The sequence below is a fragment of the Pygoscelis adeliae genome, unplaced genomic scaffold (genome assembly GCF_000699105.1).
Source record: "Pygoscelis adeliae isolate BGI_AS28 unplaced genomic scaffold, ASM69910v1 Scaffold22, whole genome shotgun sequence".
NCBI classification, from domain to species: Eukaryota; Metazoa; Chordata; class Aves; order Sphenisciformes; family Spheniscidae; genus Pygoscelis; species Pygoscelis adeliae.
The window spans coordinates 1,612,337-1,630,271 of NW_008824350.1; the positions used below are offsets into that span (position 1 = coordinate 1,612,337).

The 17,935-nt window shown below is 39.0% G+C and overlaps 1 protein-coding gene across 2 annotated transcripts; it reads left to right on the forward strand.

Annotated features, from left to right (window-relative positions):
• The first annotated feature begins 2,507 nt into the window (after positions 1-2,507).
• On the forward strand, positions 2,508-17,003 carry DNAL1 (dynein, axonemal, light chain 1). 2 transcript variants are annotated; one of them, XM_009319195.1, is made up of 7 exons: positions 2,508-2,541; positions 5,522-5,631; positions 6,301-6,356; positions 9,136-9,191; positions 10,410-10,536; positions 10,947-11,093; positions 13,610-17,003. In XM_009319195.1, exons 2-7 carry the CDS (start codon positions 5,597-5,599, stop codon positions 13,654-13,656), a joined length of 468 nt encoding a protein of 155 aa, XP_009317470.1. In that variant the 5' UTR covers positions 2,508-2,541; positions 5,522-5,596; the 3' UTR covers positions 13,657-17,003. The 2 variants fall into 2 exon arrangements, with proteins under 2 accessions (XP_009317470.1, XP_009317471.1); XM_009319196.1 differs by having other exon boundaries at positions 11,001-11,093.
• Positions 17,004-17,935: the final 932 nt, after the last annotated feature.

Here is a 17,935-nt window from a genome sequence, read left to right on the forward strand (position 1 = left end):
AGCGGCAGCGCGGAGCCGAGCTGGTCTCTGGCGCCGAGCATAAGCTGGCTAGAAGGCAGCCCAGTGCTCGGGGCGTTGGCTGAGGCGGGGGAGTTGTGGCCTGTTAACTGTGCCATGCAAAGGGGGATTTCAAGGATAGATGGAAGTAGTGGGGAGTCTGGGGTGCCATCATATAAAAAACTGAGTTAGTACGTGTTTTCAAGGCAGCAGTATCTGCGACTGCTGCAGTGATTAGCTTGGTATCTGTTGCTGTGCGATTCTGATTTGCTCTATTTAACATATAAATAAATGTTTGCAAATGAAGGCAAAGTGTCACTGTTTTACTTTTTCTTGGGGGTCTGAACTTTAGAAATACTCCGTGTCCAACAGCCATGTTTTTTTGGGAAAAAAATACTTCTTTTGTTACAACTTTTATATGTACAGGGATTTTTTTTTTCCCCCTTAAGGTATTAATATTTCTTGTTCCTGCCATGTTGATGGTGACTTTTCAGGGTGACAATTTCAGCTATTGATCACTTGGCATTTTGAATATTTTAAGTAATATGACTTTCTTTAGTCTAAATACGTGTAGGAAATTGTTCAATATGCAGGTAGAGGAACCCTGAAAATAGGCTTCTCAGAGGGAGGTTTCCCTTAAGTCACCTCCCTTGGCAGAAGATACTACGATTTATCTACAGAAATTTCAAGTGCACTTCAAAGGAAATGAAATCCCTGATACATGTTCTCCAGATAACCCTCTACGCTGATTTTCATATTTCCACCAAATCGGATATTACAATGGGAGAGAAGAGTCAGCAGAGGTCAGGGAAGAAGCTGCTCCTTGTGCTCATGGGGATCACTAACTTTAAAGTCCAATCTGGTTTTAGGCATGAGTTTGAAACAGAAGCAGGCGCTGGTCAGGTGAATCCGTTTCTGTCTTCAACATGAGTGACCGAGATCATGTACCCGAATGCCGTAACAATTGGCTACCATAATTATGAAAAATGCAATGAAGTTCCTGTCCAAAAAAACTGATTAACTGGAAGCCAGTTGTTTTTGCTGGCACACTGGTAGCTGTTAATCGGGTTTCGTGAGGCTGTCGGAGTGGGAACTAGGGATGTGATCATCTGAACAGGAGGAGGTCGTGCAGGTGTTTATCTGCAGCAGACATCAAGGAGGTACTGCCATGGCACAAGTTTCCCAGGTCATCTGCAATGGGACCTAGAGCTACCTACCACATGGTAGGATAAAAAAACAGGATTAAAACGGATGCCTGTCAGTGGGCAGAAGCAGCTGGAACACAGCTCAGTGATGTATGTCTAAATGAAGGTATATATTGATATTTGAGATGCATGCTCAGACTCCTTGGTATTGCTGGGTCTTAGACTGCTGCTGGGTGTTCAGCGGCTGTAGCCATTCTTTTATATGCAGCTGTCTTGACTGTTGTCTTTTACCATTGGGTCCAGAGTTTCCAGTGGTCTAAAGTACCCAAGACTAAAGCTCTGTGACGGAGGTGATTGCCTGTAAGATTTTGCGTGGAAGTTAGTTTGTTGGTTTTAACTTTTACAGTTGTTTTTTTGATATCTGATTACCTGAAAGGCTGCTTCTATCCACATGTGGTAGTGCTACACTTAAGAGCAATAGAGATGCCCAAACTAGAGTCCTCCTGTTTTTGTAGAAAGGAGGCTGTTGATAAGTTTTTGTGAAGGTTGGTCTCTGAAACCTTTTTAATCTGAAAGACATCTTGGAATATGTTTAATGTTTAGGACACATCAGAGTTTCTCTATGTACTACTGATTTGGATATCATCGTGTGGTTTTGATAAGACTCTGATGTGAGGCAGAAAAGTTGGAGTTAGTGACAACAGAAAGTTGGTCAGTGGGTCAATCCTTACAAAGCCTTGTACAGCAACTCTCAGATTTTTCCTAACTGAATAATACATGTTTTCACATCGCATGATGTGACTCGACATAAAACGATGGGAGAAAAACAAATATAAACAATCCAGATCGCTCTTGATTTTTGGCAAGATGTACCTTATTTTCCTCAGTGAATCTTAAGAGGCTGTATCATTCTGTCTACTCACAGACTTGCTTTCAGACAGGAAGTTGCTAATGCACAATAATAGAAAGTGTGGGGTTTTAAGAGCATTAGACCACATTTTTCAGTGCAGTAACTTCTTATGTCTTTGAATTTAATTGAATTTCACCATCAAAGCTAACAAGCACTGTCCCAAATGCGTGCTCCACACAGGGCAGAGAGTAAGATCAGGAAGATAATGTCCTCGCATGAAGCCAATTGATTGCTTCTGAAAATGCTACCGAGTACACCAGAAAATAAAATTACACGACACTGAGGGGTTCCAGCTTCTTAGACTCAGCTGGAGGAAGATAATACAGGAAAGTGGTAGAAGGGGGTAGACAAGCAGGATAGGGAGAGAGAAGGGAGAGGAGATAGGTTTGCAGTGAACAAGCCAACTAAAAATTTGCAATGAATATTCATTTAAATTTGTTTCATTTTTAGGCAAAAGCAACAACTATCAAAGAAGCTCTAGCCAAATGGGTAAGTACTAGAACAGTATCTAGCTGCTTTGCAGTACTCCATGGCATGGGTTTTGACTCTATTCAGATAAATTTATTTGTCAAACTTATTGTAAGAAATACGTTTGCTTGAAACATCTGCTATAAGAAGTTTCACAAAGTAAAAATGTTGTTATTTATTATTATTATTGAAGTATAATACATTCTGTTGGACTTTGTGTTCTTGTTAAATTGGTACGGCTGGTAAAGGTAAGTCTTATTTGCTCTCCTGCCTTGTTCTGCTGAATATGTGTTGATAAAAGGCCTGAGGCTACAAAGAGATTTAAAGTTGGGGATGTCTTATGTTCTAATGATGCTCTGTTCATTTTACCTAAGTGTAGTCCTTCCCACAGAATAAACAAGTATGAAATTCTCACTGTACTGAAGTCTGCGAAACTTCTACTATTGTCTTTTAACACACGGGCCCTCATATTGTGCAAAGCTTAACTCAGAGTGAGTTTCTTGCTTGTTTTTCTTCTTGAAGTACTGTGTTAATACAGACAGTCACTTGGGGCGGTGACTGACCTGGTCTTGGAGCCTTCTAGAAAGCTGTTTGTTGGCAAGGACGCAGATGTAATTTCAAATGATGATATAGGATGCTCTGGGGTCAGGTTCACAGTCCAGTAAAACCAGTGAGAACCTTTCCCCAGTCTCAGTGAATTTTAGATTAGGACCCAGATGTGCTGTTGGGTATACGTGCGCTCTCCTGCTAATTCTGGCCAGCTGCTAGAGCAAGAGTTTATAAATGTTTTGGTCTCTAGAAGATCGGGATGTGAGGCAGTGTGGGCAGGTACAGTTGAAAGCCAGAAGATCTGTACCATCAGCTTGAGGTACTCGTCTGTGACTGAAGACTACTTCCTTTTTGAATTTTATCATTGTTTAGTACCTTCAGTATTTCAGGGTTTTTTCAGTTATGTTGGTATATCCCACAAACTTCACTCCTGCTCTCCTAATAAGAACTAGAATGCAACAACTTGCAGACATTAGCATTACTGGAGGTGTGAACTGAGTATTAAAAAATTTTGCTTTTCCTCCCTCACTCTTTCTGCTCTCCAAAACCACAGCTCCATGTTTCCTATTAAAGATTTATTTTCCATTTGCTCCTATGTCACACGTCTCTTAGAGATAATAGACCTGTGTCAGTGAGTTTCCATAAATGTTAGGCATGAAGTGCTGAATTTGCTTTTCTGTTCATGTTATTGGGGGTGGGTCTAAATCTTCCTTTTACCACTCTTAATCTGGGTCCATGTGACTTGTAAAATGGGACCTGGTGGTGTGTTGCATTCCGGATGTTTTTCTTCCCTCTGACATAAGGGTTTACCTATGCCCTACAGTCAGGGTGACATTAGTTAAATCAAAGCAAGTTTAACTTAGCAAACACGTAACCTGTTCTTAAAAAAGTGTCTGTTCTACCTGTGGTCTCTCTGGGGCTTATTGTAGTTGTTCAGCTGACCTTTCTTCCAGAAGTGCACGGCAACCAGGATTAATTTTCTTCCTGCAAGTGCTCACTGCTGGCCACAGTCTGTGTTGGAAGCTCTCTCCCTTTCATGTTTTTAAGAAAAAAAGTATTTTTATTTGTTGGTATAAACTGGTCGATTATAAACCAAGTATAAATGCAAATAGATACAGTGCTGTTCTTAGAAAAGAAAATGGAAGTTTCACATTTATATAGTGACTTAGTTTGAACACATTCACCGTATTCTAGCAAAACATCTGACATGCTTATTTGCTAAATCGCTAATCATGAGTGAAAATACTATCACACTGAATTTGGACAGAAACTGCAATACAAGTAAATGCACGAGGCAACATGCTATTTTTTATGAAATGAAGTTGCCTGAAGTATTTTGGGTACATAAGAGAGAAAATAATGTTATCAAAACCTGATCTTGTGCTGTGGGATTCTTAAAGACTTCTGGGATGCAATTCATTTCATTGAAAAGTAGCCATATAAACCAGGCCAGACCTCAGCTATCTCACTTTTCAGCAGCTGCGTAAAAATGGGGGAGAAAACAAGAGCTCTTGTTTTGAAAGCGCCGAGTAGATTTCTCCTTTGTTAATGGACCTCCAGTCCTCCCACTGCAGCTGAGTGAATTGACAAAATGCTCCCTTTGTGATGTCAGGGAGGCAGCTGTCAAAACTGGTGGTACTACCTAAATAGATACTTGTTCCAAGTGTTTAGTCAATAATTGCCATCACTTCAGAGTTTTAAAAGATTTAATAGACTACATTTTTTAATAAACCCAAATGCTGAAGTTATGACCATTTTTCTAAAGCTCTGAGCTTTATAAAGTATTTAATCTAGAAAATTATCAACCTAGATTGTAAATAGGAAATTTGTGTTTTGCTGTATTCTCTAAAGTGTGAAATCTTCCCCCGCTCTTTCTTAACAGATAATTAGAATTTTTTAATTTTTTTTTAGATTCTTATCTCTGTGAATCTGTTGAGGTTCTCCCCCAAAACGCACTCCCCCGTGTTCAGTTTGTGTTGTGAGTTAGGTGTGAGGTCCGAGTTTTCTGGGTGAAGTGGGAAGAGGATTTTTCTGTCGGAGCTTTTAAGAATCGGCGTCTGCTACAGACTGGCCCTAGTTGACACTCCTATATGTCAGTCCTCATGGAAGTACCTTCATTCCGAATTTTAAACCTCCATCTATTCTCCATTTCTTTACAGCAGAGGACCCCTTAGTTAAATTGCTCAAGTGTAACACAGCTTTTAAAAAAAGCATATGTAATGTGTAAGTTCTTTTAATATCTTGAAAATAAGCTAGCGTGTCCCTCTTTATGCTATACCAGCAGAAATCTTGATAAACCGTATTAAAAATGCGTTCGTTTTCCAGTAATACCTTTTAGTAGTATATTGGAATTACTTCTATGGTAATTACTTTTATAGTAATTTTTTAGTATAGTAATTTTTAGTAACTGCATGTAGCAGTGAGCGTCTTCTTCACCTTCTTTTTTCTTTAGGAAGAAAAAAATGGCCAGAAGGCTTCAGAGGCAAAGGAGGTGAAACTGTACGGTCAGATTCCTCCTGTAGAGAGGATGGATGAATCTCTCTCCACGCTTGTTAACTGCGAGTAAGTTCAGTTAAAAACAAGTTGGAAACCAGACGTTCTCTTCAATTTTTATTAATTTTCAGTTTTTCTGCTGTCCACTGTGCAAATATGTATTTACTATGTTTAAGTGTGGCCTTCAAAGCAGCAGCTTTCTCTTCTTCTCAGCTAAGCTTCTCTTTCCGCACACAGTTCCACTTTTTAATTAGAAGAACCGTCACGTAACTGAGAAGATGGTAGGGAAGATTCTATATTGATATTTGCCCCCGGAAAATTGGTATATTGTTTATCGGTATATAAATACAGGTCCACGTTTGGAGTCTATGAGCTAACTGGCACGTTTATGATCCATTCCAAAATTTTTGCAAAAACAAAGGAGACCTAACCAGGACTTTCAGAAGGAAATTAGAGCCATTTCAGAAATAAATGTCCATGCATTTGTTAAGGCTAGGCATAAAAAGATAATCCAATATGTCATGTAAGTAACTCGTGGTAATTTCCCAGAAGCTAAATAAAGTTGCAGAAGTCTTGATGGTTTGAGGATATTTTGAGTCTGTTTAGACATCCAGTTAGTTTACCATCTGATGAGAGAAGAATAGACAATTATTTCTAATGCAGTGGTGTTTGGACGTTGAACTCTTCTGATATAGTGATCCCTTGTATACTGTGAATTGATTATTCTTGCTTTTCAAGGAAACTATCGCTGTCTACAAACTGCATTGAAAGAATCGCCAACTTGAACAGCCTAAGTAAGTGACAAGCCAGTGATCGATTATGTTTGTTTTCTAGTTGCTTGGATAGGACATACACCATAATTTGTTATATGCATCCAGCTTTATACCTGTTCTTATCCTTTTTAATTCCTTCCTCTTAGAAAACTACAAGTGACCTTTAAAATTATCAGTCTTACTGGAGAATGCGTGTTTAGCAATAATGGTGTATTAAAGCACATATCCCTATGCACTAGCCTTGGCAGTTGTCTTGCTGTGCAAGTTTAAAAAAAATCCATTCAGGAAAGCACCTTTGTATTCAAAACCTAATCAGTTCTAGAGTGATTTAATGACCAATTTCCACACTCGTCATGGAGACAAGTCTGCAGTTCAACAACTGTAATTGTGGTATTGGTTGGAGTGAGGTTGGAGTGTTGTAGATCTGGATGGAAAAACACCATTCCGCTTTGCAGAGGATTTGGATATACTTGGTTTGATTTCGTTCTTACTTGAAAGGGGCGTGCCATCTGTCTAGAAGTGGAACTGAACTTTTATTTCGTGGGCAGCTGTCTATGACACCTTGAAACCCATTAGCTTACTGACTTTAGGACAGCAGTCTTAATCGTCTGCCCTCAAGACTTTGACTCTGTGGCATGAGGCTGGCAAAGAGCTGCAGGTTTGGGGCTGGGGCTTCCAGGCTTTTCTGTCCCCATCAAATTGCCAGACCAGACAGACAAGGAACCTGGAATCCCATCCTCTCCAACTACACACCAATAGGGTTGTCAAGGAGCTTGATGAACTTACTTGTTTCATAATATGCTCAGACTTCAACAAATTTGCAAATGGTAATCAGGGAAAAAGTATTCCTGTAGTCTTTCCAAATAACTGTACTGTAGTATTTCAATTTGAGTAACTCTATCATGAGCAAAAAATAATGAGGCAGTTATATATAAAAGTGAAACCAATGAATTTTTTTAGAGGGATAAAACATTAAAAGCCTTTAAAGCATCTTAAATATTTATATTAATAAAATGTAGAATCAAAACATCCAGTCTGTACCAAATATTTGATCCCAAAGGCAGACAAACTAGAACTACGTGCTCTGTCTCTTAAAAGTACAGAATATGAGGAACTCAGCATCTCTATTGGCTTCTGTGAAAGAGAGAGAAAGCAGTGCTTATAGCTATGAAAAACAATAATTATTACATATTTGCTTTTGTTTATTGCAGAGAGGAAGCTGAGAAATCTTTTTAAGCATCTACACTCTTTTCAGACAGAAAAGATTAGTATTAAATGTATATACCTGATATTGTAGTTATCTTGAGTAGATAATTCTGTGTAAAGGATCACACCCCTGTATCCATACATGTGAGTAAGATGTTTTAGATGACAGCAACAAGTGTTAGTTTTGGTTTTAGAGAGTGTAAATGTTCCATGAGGGAGATCTTTCTCCCTTTAAAATATAGAATATCTCAGAATAAGAATAATAAAAAACAGTAACAGCAGTTAGAAACAATTTTAAGGCACGGCTTTTTAAGCAATCCGTCATTTTTTTTATTTGTAAGTATCCTCTCATTTCTTACAAATTTCAAAAGCTAGTGCAAACTTATAATGTATAAATGTGAGTTACAGAGAGAATAGCTGGCTAGGCCAAAAGGCCATCTCCCAGCGCTCTCCCCTGTGGATGGGGATTCTTAGGGATATTCTGGAGAATATTAGCAGTAGTAGGCTTTAGACTTACTGATTGTGATTCTACGTTTTTTGGGCATGGTCATGTATTAAGCTGTTGTGTTTAAAAAGAAAAAGCATTCTCATTGTACCTCAACTTTTTAATGAAAACTAATCTTCCTGTTTTAGATATTTGCCAGGTGTGGTTTTATCAGGTGTGGTTTCATCCCTGCATTTCTTGAGACAGAACATAAAACTATCTATTCTAGATCAGCTTTGAATCTTCATCTGTAGCAATCTCTAGCCGCTACATGTGCTGTCTGTGGAGCATCTGTTGCTACTTGGCTGGAACTTTCATTGGTCTTGCTATTAATTATTGTACCATGTATTTTCAATCATAATGCATACAAGAGCAAAACAAGATCATTAAGTATTTCATCCTTAATGCAGTTAAGAAGAAGTGTTAATACATTCATGAAAGGTATAGATCCAAAGTTATTCCAGCTACATGCTGCAACTCAGTTTGCTTATTTACACCTGCAAGAAAGCTTGTGTGAAAAATGAAAGTGAGTTATACAAAAAGACTGCTATTTTGTGATAGCTTTGAGTTACGCTAGTATTACACTAAACCCCAGCAAGAACAGCTCACTTGGAAAGGAATGTTGTCTGGCTGCTAGACCGAGTTGAAATGTCTTCCATCAGACTTCTGTAAGGCAGCTTTATATGCTGCCTTTATTATAGAAATCAAATCTGCTGCCTTAAAATAAGATTGGAACTACTTTTGCCTGGAGAAGAACTATATATGAACTATGTAAGATCAAAACTAGCAAGTTAGCAGTTAGAGTTCAGGTGCAAGGTGAAATAATAATTTTTATTGAGTATTTATCTGAACTGAATTTCAACTAGGTAACCTACACATGAGCAGCTTTGTGTTCATGAGCGTGTTTCTGAGCTGTCCACTGCATCCATTCCTGATGATCTGTGTCAGTCAGGAGGTTTTGTTTCTGTTACATCATTCTTTCTTAAGACAGCCTGTTCAGAATGCAGTTTGTTTGTAAGTAGAATATGGCGTTTTACCTGACTTACAGCATCTTCTTATATTTTAAAAAACCCCTTTTATTAACAATAAACTTTCTTTTGTCTATTACAGAAAATTTGAGGATTCTGTCTTTGGGAAGAAATAACATAAAGAACTTGAATGGATTGGTATGCGCTTCTTAGTATCAATTCTTCGCTAACAAAATGAAGTGCTGTCTAGAATGTGGGATAATTCCCCTATGTTCATAAAAGTCTTTGCTGAACTTACGTTATTGCCTAACTATTTATTTTCTCCTTCCAGTATGATCTGTTCACATTGCTTCTGAATTTTTAGATAGTCTTTTTTTTTTTTTTTGTTTAAACATTCTTCATGTTTGGAGACTCTTCAGGGCTAATTTGCTACATAAAAGGATTTTAGAAAGAGGGATTTCATTGTCTTTGACAAAGATGAGCAGAACTTCTATTTGAAAACTGCTGTCTGTCTGTAAAGCCCTTTGAATTCCACTGGCTTTACATGAAAATAATTCCTGCAGGCTTTTTGCATGAGGAATTTTCTACCTGAAGATACTTAGGCTATGCTTCTTTACTACAAATATTGGCAGTCCTATGAACACACACTTCATGAGAGTCTGTCCTTTTTATGTTAACTGGCACCCGCAGCAATATGGCTTTAGGGGAGAAGATGGTGGCAGGACTAAATCTACCAGGTAGGGGAAAATTCGTTGAGGAAAACATTGGATCAATTTTGTTACATTTGAATTAAGGGCAGAAGAACTTCTTTTCAATCAACTTCTTTTAATGAATATAGAAATTCTTTTCTTCCTCAAGAGATACTGTATGTTTCTCCCACAGAATGTTTCTCTTCAAAGCTATTCCCACCTTCAGAGATGCCGTATCTCTTAAGTGTGAAATGCAGAGTTATGTGTAATGGCTGGTTTAAAAAAACCTCTCTTCTGAGAGAATTATGAAAGGAACTTCTGGCCAACAGGTACAAACATACATGCACCTGAAATGAGTCATTCCCTCATATTGTATAAACCCCCCTCTAACGTAGTTGTTGAATTGCGTTCACTTCATGTATACTTGCAGAGCACAAGCAGCCGAATTTGTCTCCTCCGCCCCTATGCCTTAAGAACAACTACTCCAGCCAACTATTCCTTGTCTTATTCTAATATTGTGATTTGTGTCCTCCTAAGTATATTTCAGATCCTTTGCTCTTAATTCCCACGAGTATTTGTCATGCATAATTAGGGACCTGCTTAAAAGGAAATGAGGACCAATATACCTTAGTATTTTCTCACAAGGTGACCTGTAGGGGATGAAGAGAGAATCTGAAGATAAGGAAGACATAATTCTGCTTACCTGAGTAGTCCTGTCATTTTCCAGGAGGCAGTTGCAGACACTTTAGAGGAGCTGTGGATCTCATACAACTTCATTGAGAAACTGAGGGGTATCCGCGTAATGAAGAAGCTGAAGGTTCTTTATATGTCAAATAATTTGGTGAAAGACTGGGGTAAGCCACGCCTCTCTATTCTGTAACTTCTCCTGTAGTATGGTGAATGCATGAGTTAAGTCACCAAGTAAAAAATAGTTCTGTATGTTACAGGGCTTTAAGTCTCACTGATAAGCCTGCAGACATGTGCTGAATGCCTAAATACCCACTCATGCAAGAGAGTAAAAATAGTTAGAATATTGAATTTAACTTCTAAGTCCAAGGGAGTTTGTGCTTTGAATCATCTTTCTCGGACTTCTTTTAAAATGCGTATCTGTTCTTTAACCTGATACCAGTTCAAGCTCAAGCAGTCCCTATCCTGTTGCATCCCATGCTATTTATGTTTGCACTGAGTTTGAAAGGAAGGTTTGGTGCAGATGTACTTTCCATGTTCCACAACCTGGTTGGTGTTTTCACCTTTGTGGTTGCAGCAGAGTTTGTGAGACTGGCAGAGCTGCCATTACTAGAGGATCTGGTGTTTGTAGGCAATCCACTACAAGAAAAGTACGCCTCTGATCAGAAGAACAATTGGATTGAAGAAGCAACCAAACGGGTACCCAAGCTGAAAAAGCTGGATGGTGAGTTTGGGGCATGAGGCAATTGGTGTGAGTTAACAGCTTAATATAAAGGCAACCATAGGGAAATGAATCATAACCTCAGAAACTCTTCTGTGTGCCCATGTAAAATTCCTCCCTCCTCTCTTCGGAGTTATTCAGAAGTAGGCTAACTTCTGGCAGCTGAATTTTGCAGCCCTGGGTGCAGGATCTTCTGAAAGTGTTTGGATTTCGGAGTATTAAGTCCAGGTGGTCTTGCAGCCCACAGTTGGGCTTTACTCTTGAAGTTACCCAGTCAAATAGTTTTAGCACATAACTAATAGGGAACTGAAACATACTGGTTTGAAGTTCTTTTGTGGAGTTCACATGTTGACTTGTGTAACTATATAGTTAAGTGTTTAGCATTAAGTAAGTTAACAAGACTTTCATCTGCCATGTTGAATTACAGTTTTCCCAGCAAATTTGATTTACAGTTTTCCCCAACAAAAGAGGGTGACATGGGGGAATGGGGATAGACAGGAGTATGTTCTGTTTTGCTGCTGGTGCAGGGGCAAGTTTTCAAAACTTCATGCAAGTTTCCTAAATGCCTGAATATCCCTCTCTCGTCACTGCACTAAGCCTCAATTTTTAAGCTCTCCTCTCCTTTTTGTCAGTGATACGAAAATATATTAAAGCATGTCCTGATTAGTGACTAAAAGTGAGATAATTTTTAAATCTATTGTTAAAGATGTTAATTTCTGTTAATGGAGATGTTAGCTGTTCACTGTTATCTGCTCTTCACTAAAGCAATGAAGAGGAGAGCAGGACTGGTAACACTAATAAGGAGTCAGAGTAGCAGCAGGGAAGGTACGAGTGTAGGGATGGCGACAAGAGGACAGCATCAGTACAGGGAGCAACGGATGGGAAGTCAAAGCCGGATCAGCTGAAGTAGTAAGAATTCTTGGGAAGTGGAAGCCTGGTGAGAGAAGTGTACTGCTATGAAGGATGGCCTGCAATAGTCCATTTGCTGTTGTAGTAGAAAACATTTTGAGAGTGAAATAAAAAATGGAATAGGGCAAGTATCTGTACGGGCAAAGAGTAACCGTGTTAGTATAAGGTTAGACCCTTAGTTTCTTAAGCATTCCCGCAGCTGGGAGCAATGGACAGCTCTGAATTAGGCAGGTACGTTTCCTATGCAATGTAGAAAGAGGAGGATATTTGAGAATATCATCTAAATGATAGAATGTTGAGCAAAAGAGGTCAGAAATGCTGTAACTGGCCGTAAGTTCTTGCCATTACACTGTCCCAGGATCCTGTTATGCTTGTGTACTATATGTGAGATGACTAATATAGGGACCTTAAAATTATTGAAATGGTTGAAGATCTTCTGGACAAAAATAAGCACTGAAGGTCTCTTTCAGCAGGTAGGTGTCTCCTTTCTGTTAGTTCCTGTGCCAGGAACCCTGCTCAGCAGTTAGGTGCCTAAAGCACAACAGAAACCAGGCTCTGGTGGTTTTATTTTCCGTTTCCTACCTGTGAAAAAAGAAACGCAGCACCCCAACCTTACAGTAAGCAAAGGGCTCTCACCACAAAGTCTCACCATAGTTCAAGTCTCTGCCTCAGGCTGAGCAAAGCACCAGTATGACCCCGTTCCCATTACCCAGGTGACAGCGCAGGTGAATGAACATATACCTTCACGCTCCTGCTGTTCTTGTACTAGTCATTTAGGCATGTATTTGATTGTGCTATTTCAGCGTGCTGTGAGCTTACCCATACTATTGGGTTTTGCTAATGTGGGAAAAATTTATAACTTGATAAATCTTTTTTGGGGGCTGTTGACATTTCAGCTTATTTTAAATTCATGAACACACCACTGTGAGGTGGTGTGAACCCTGCAGACTGCCACAATCTGAGGTGCCCTTGCTCAACATGGCAGTTAAAAGTGATTTTTTTTTTTTAAAGTACCCAAGGGGTGGGTATAGACTATGACTCCTCTGTGCAATGCAGCTTTATTCCATGACATCCAAGTTATCCCTAAGAGATGTGACCATATTGCTTCTTGGATCTGCATTAATATAATTGTATTTTGTAGTCTGGACATCCTAGTTAGGTATCATTGAGGAGGTATCCTATACTAACTTGGTCACGTATGTCATGGAAATGGCAGCGCAAAGTAGAGGCCCAACAAGAGAAGGGTGATGTGCTAGTTGGTTGTTAGTTGAACTGACATGGTGCATCTCCCAGTGACCAAGTTAGGCTGAGCTTTGCAGGTCCTGCTTTGGTACCTTTTTTTATTCCCTGTTAACCCAAGAAGTTGGAAAAACATCCAACAGACGATCTCACCAGTTGAAGGCTTTTCTAGTTAAGAGCAGTTCAGGTATGTAGAAGGTCATGTCAGTTAGAAGCAGTGGCAGGAAATACAACTCTTTCCTCTTTCTGCTAGTCCGACTCTTTCTGCCAGTCCAGATGAGCTTTCCGGTATATCAGCATTAACTATATCTTTCTCTGCATAATCTATTTGTAAATCTTTGCAGATTTTTTTCTCTCTTTTTTTCTCTTAGGTATCCTAGTTATTAAACAAGAAGAAGATGAAGAAGGAGCAAACTGATGACACTTTCTTGTTGGGTATTTAATTATTTAAGTAACTCCAGATAGCTCGGCACATAGAACTTTTGTATAAATGTTTGTTTTGAAGAAAATCTTTGGGCAATTTTTAAAAGACCATCTTCTCTCCACAGTCTGTCACCCAAAGAGTTAGTTACCAAAATTTGGGCACACCAATTTTGTCAAGCTTATGACACCTTCTGTAGAGACCAGTGGAGCTGAGTTTATCTGCTGTTTGGCTAGCAAGAGATCCTTACCTAAACTAATACATAGCTATTTTTTAATCCCTGATTAGTGGTGCTTATTATTCACTCTTGGGTTATAATAGAACCATTTTAACTTGTTAGGTGCAGCTGGCCAACGTTATCATTGGAAACGCGGAGGCCAAAACAACAATGTTGTGGTTTAGAGACATGTTACAGGCTTTGTTGTGTTTAATTTTGTCATGGGAATCCCTCAATATTTTAAATATGCAAGTTTGCCTTTTCATCCCCTTAACTGTTACGCCAAACAGGCCCAGCAGTTGTGGACCTATGCACAAAAAAGGTATTGGTCTGATGATCGCTTGTTACTGGCCTTAAGTTTTGAATTGGGCTTCTTGCATTGGAACTCAACTGCGTTGCTTAGAAGGCCGTGTATAACATATATTTATTTATTTTAAAGAGGCAAGGGGAATTCTTTGCATGGTTTCAGTGAGACTAAAATATCTGCTAGCTCTTTTTTTGTCTCTTACTAAGAAATTATTTTCGATTGGAATATGTGGCCTGTTAGCCTACAGCTGGTTCCTAGTTTTGGTTTGGGTCACTGGTGGACATAATCCTTCTCAACTCTGGAATTTTCCTATAACTACGTAGGCTGATACTAATACAGAAACAAACAGTGAACAAAAGACCTGGGTTTGAGGGCAGAAAATTTTGGTTTTGGGGATACTTATTTTTTATGAAAGACAGATGTAAGCAGTGAGAGAAAGTGTATGTAGTTAGTGAGGAAGGTAAGATGAGATGGAAAGTGAGCATTGGAAGAAAAAAGTATCGAAGATGTACTAAACATGCTATATTGCAGGGTAACCGGTTTTAGTAAAGCCCCCTTGTATGACAGGTAGCTAGTGAAAAGCATTAAACAGTGATGAAGACATACCTGATTGCACTGCTGGATGCCAATAGTGGGTTTTTTTCTTCTTCTCTTCAGAGAATAGATCAAGTCACCTGAGTAGATTCTTCTGCAGCTTGTTTTTGGTTTTTTTCAAAAGCTTTTCTTCTAATTCATGGTACCATCTTTGTTTAAACTAAAATGGCAACAAGTGTACCTGCTGGTTCCAGACCAGGCATAGAAGGGATGGAGGCAGAATGCCACTCTTAATTATTTTGTTTGTGAAGGTGTGGCAGGAGTTGAAATCGTGGAAGTCATGGTCAGAGATAAAAAGGTAGAATTGGCCTAGACAACAGAGGTATTGATCTCAACTCAGTGCCAAAATCTGTGTGTTTGGAGACATTTTCAGAATAGACCATGCAGTGCTCTTGTCATAGCGCTTGGCCACACAGCAAAGCGTTTGAACCTCTGTAGCTGGTCCCTCCTAGCACAACGCCTACAAGTACGGCATGTATGGCTGAGTTGGCACCTCAAATGAAATGCGACAGGAGAGCGAGTGAGCGATGAGCGCACAGTCCAGTGACAAGTAATCCTGCTGGTTGATTTTTTTTTTAGTAGCTAAACATGGTCTAAGTCTGTACATTTCTGAAGGTTGTGTTCAATACAGCAAATACTCTACTTTGGCTATTTTGGGACATTCTGGGAGCAGAATAGAAACTTTAAGTGTTCTGACTATATGGTGATGATTGGAACAAAACACAGCTCCATTGACAAGATGTGAGGGATAAGAGCAGTTCCTGGCTCTTGTAAGTGACCAATACGGGCTATACATACGGGAATCAGTCCAAGAACTATTGCAGTTGTTGGTAGAGCTGTGTGTATTGTGTGGCCCACTGTCATCAGCGCTTTTCACAGATTAAGAGCACAAATTCTCTATCTCTTTTTTGGGTGCTGCATTATAAATACCACCAAAAAAGGAAAAAAATATCATTACTGAAGGAATGGGGCATCCAGTCTCAGCACAATTGTAACAGCAGCAAGGGGCACTTACAAGGTTTCCCTCGCCTCTCACCCTTCATGCTGTGATAAATTAGCATATAATTTAAAACCCTTCTGATAAAAACTGTATGTCAATCTCAATGACACAATACAGTAAGAAAAGAATAAACTGTGGCTCTCGGTTGTCAGGAGATGCTTCAGCTCAAAGCTGGGTGGAAGGTTCAGCTGAATGTTGCTTTGCCTGATCAATCATAATTACTCTCAAGAACAAATCAAACCCCCCCCTGAATTTTTTCTCCTCCAAAATAAGTAAAGTTTTCCTAAATTTTAAAATTTGCACTTTAAAATTATGCACTGGATGTGGTGGAAGACATACACAGGTGGAAGAATTAAAGCATCTGATTTGCATATTGATGGTGCTACACCATGTCATGTATAAGCTAACAGCGAAGCTCAGCCTGCACGCCCATAGGGAGCGGCTGAGGAAGCTGTTGAACGGCTTGTCTTTCTGTATTACTCTCTGCTCTTCCCTATCTCACCACATCCAATAAAGTAGTAAGCACATTATTATTCATGGATGAAAAGAGCACCCATGTAAAACTTGCAAGCCATGTGGAATTCTGCTTTTCCCAGTGAAATTATGGAGGATTAGCATCCACTTTATTCCTTAGAGAAATATCCTAAAATTAAATTAGTAATAGGAAAGAGCTAGGTTTTTTACTTGCTTGTTAGCACATTGACCTCTCTTCAAAGAGCTGATGTATGCAGTGATTATATTGAGAACTGCTGGAAAACTGTGAGAAGAGACCTGAGAACCAGCAGATTACTCAGGTTACACTAGAAGTAGACTCATCTAGAAAAATCTTCAAGCAAGAGAGCACTTTTAACATCCCCTTTGGCTATCTTTTGTATACAGTAGTTTTGTAGCATGACCAAACTGTTACATTTGCTGTGTTTAAATTATTTAGGCCTATGTTTATAAATGTTCTTCTGTGAAACTTGGTTAAAAATAATATAACATTATTTTATACAAACGTCTTTGGCTGTTGTGTAATGAAATAGTTCAGCTTGTGGAGAGCGTTCAGAAATTAAAATTTGTTCTCATTAAACTTTCCTAGCTGCTCAGGGAGCAATGTATTTATAGTATGTAAATCCTGTTCCTATTGCCTCTATATTTTAGAATAGAAAATAACTTACTTTAAAAATGCTGATATATTGTGATTTTTGTCATCTGATACATAAATTTTTCAATCTTTTAAGACATTGGCTGTCAGACTTTGTTCTTAGGTCCTAAGAGAAAAGTCTACTACTGCTATAGGGGGAAAAAATCCAAGCAAGTTAAATAAATGGCTAGTCTTTCATCAGTACCAAATTACGAATTCACTTTGAATTTAAGTGCTGTTAACAGCAATATACCATCAATTCCATTAAACCAGGACAAGAGAAGGTTAGCCGATTAATAAACTTCTGTAACAGGAACTTTACCCTTCAATAGACCGTGTCACTGAAATGTAATTTCAAAACTCAGATATAAAGAAAAAGCTTTTTACCCCACAGTCCGCAGCAGTCGATCTCAGTAATGACAAGAATAGCATCCTGCAATGATGGCTGTAATGCTAATTAAAAAACGTACAGGGAATTACTGCAGAATTCCTCACACTACCACTAACTCAAAGCTTACTAATCACTAAAATGCTTTATGAGGTCTCTTTCAGTAGTTGAAGTAACTTCCAGAAGCTTGGGCTTGGATCGACCGGTTAAAAAAGATGAGAACCAAAATGCCCAATACTTGTGACTTTTTTGATCCTGCAAAGTTTGTTTGCATGGCTTCACAGTTTTAGTACAACGTCGTCAGCCTTTGGCACTTTTGCCAGCTGGCTTTGACAGGGAGGCAAATGCAGCATTTAAAGCCTTAAACAAACTGGTGGTCTGCTATCGAGCTATCTGAAGCGAAGGCTTCTGTGTTCCCCGTCTCTTTTGCCCACCAAGCAAAATACCACTTACTTCTCCAAACGCTGTTGCTGATCAACAGCCGCATCCACAGGCATCAATTAAAGCGAGGGCTTCTACACGGAGCTGAAGAAAGAGCGTTTTAATGTCTTGGGCCGAGTCTTTTCTCCCACCAGCTTTGCCAAGGATATTGAAATGAAAATTTGCCAGCATAAATTAACTACTAAAAAGAAAACCAGTGTGCT

Bases quoted from the DNA above. Each gene is read 5' to 3' on its own strand.
- DNAL1 (XM_009319195.1), top strand. From the start codon at position 5,597: ATGGATGAATCTCTCTCCACGCTTGTTAACTGCGA. The intron at 5,632-6,300 runs GTAAGTTCAGTT...TTGCTTTTCAAG, and splicing joins TCCACGCTTGTTAACTGCGA to GAAACTATCGCTGTCTACAA. The intron at 9,192-10,409 runs GTATGCGCTTCT...GTCATTTTCCAG, and splicing joins TAAAGAACTTGAATGGATTG to GAGGCAGTTGCAGACACTTT.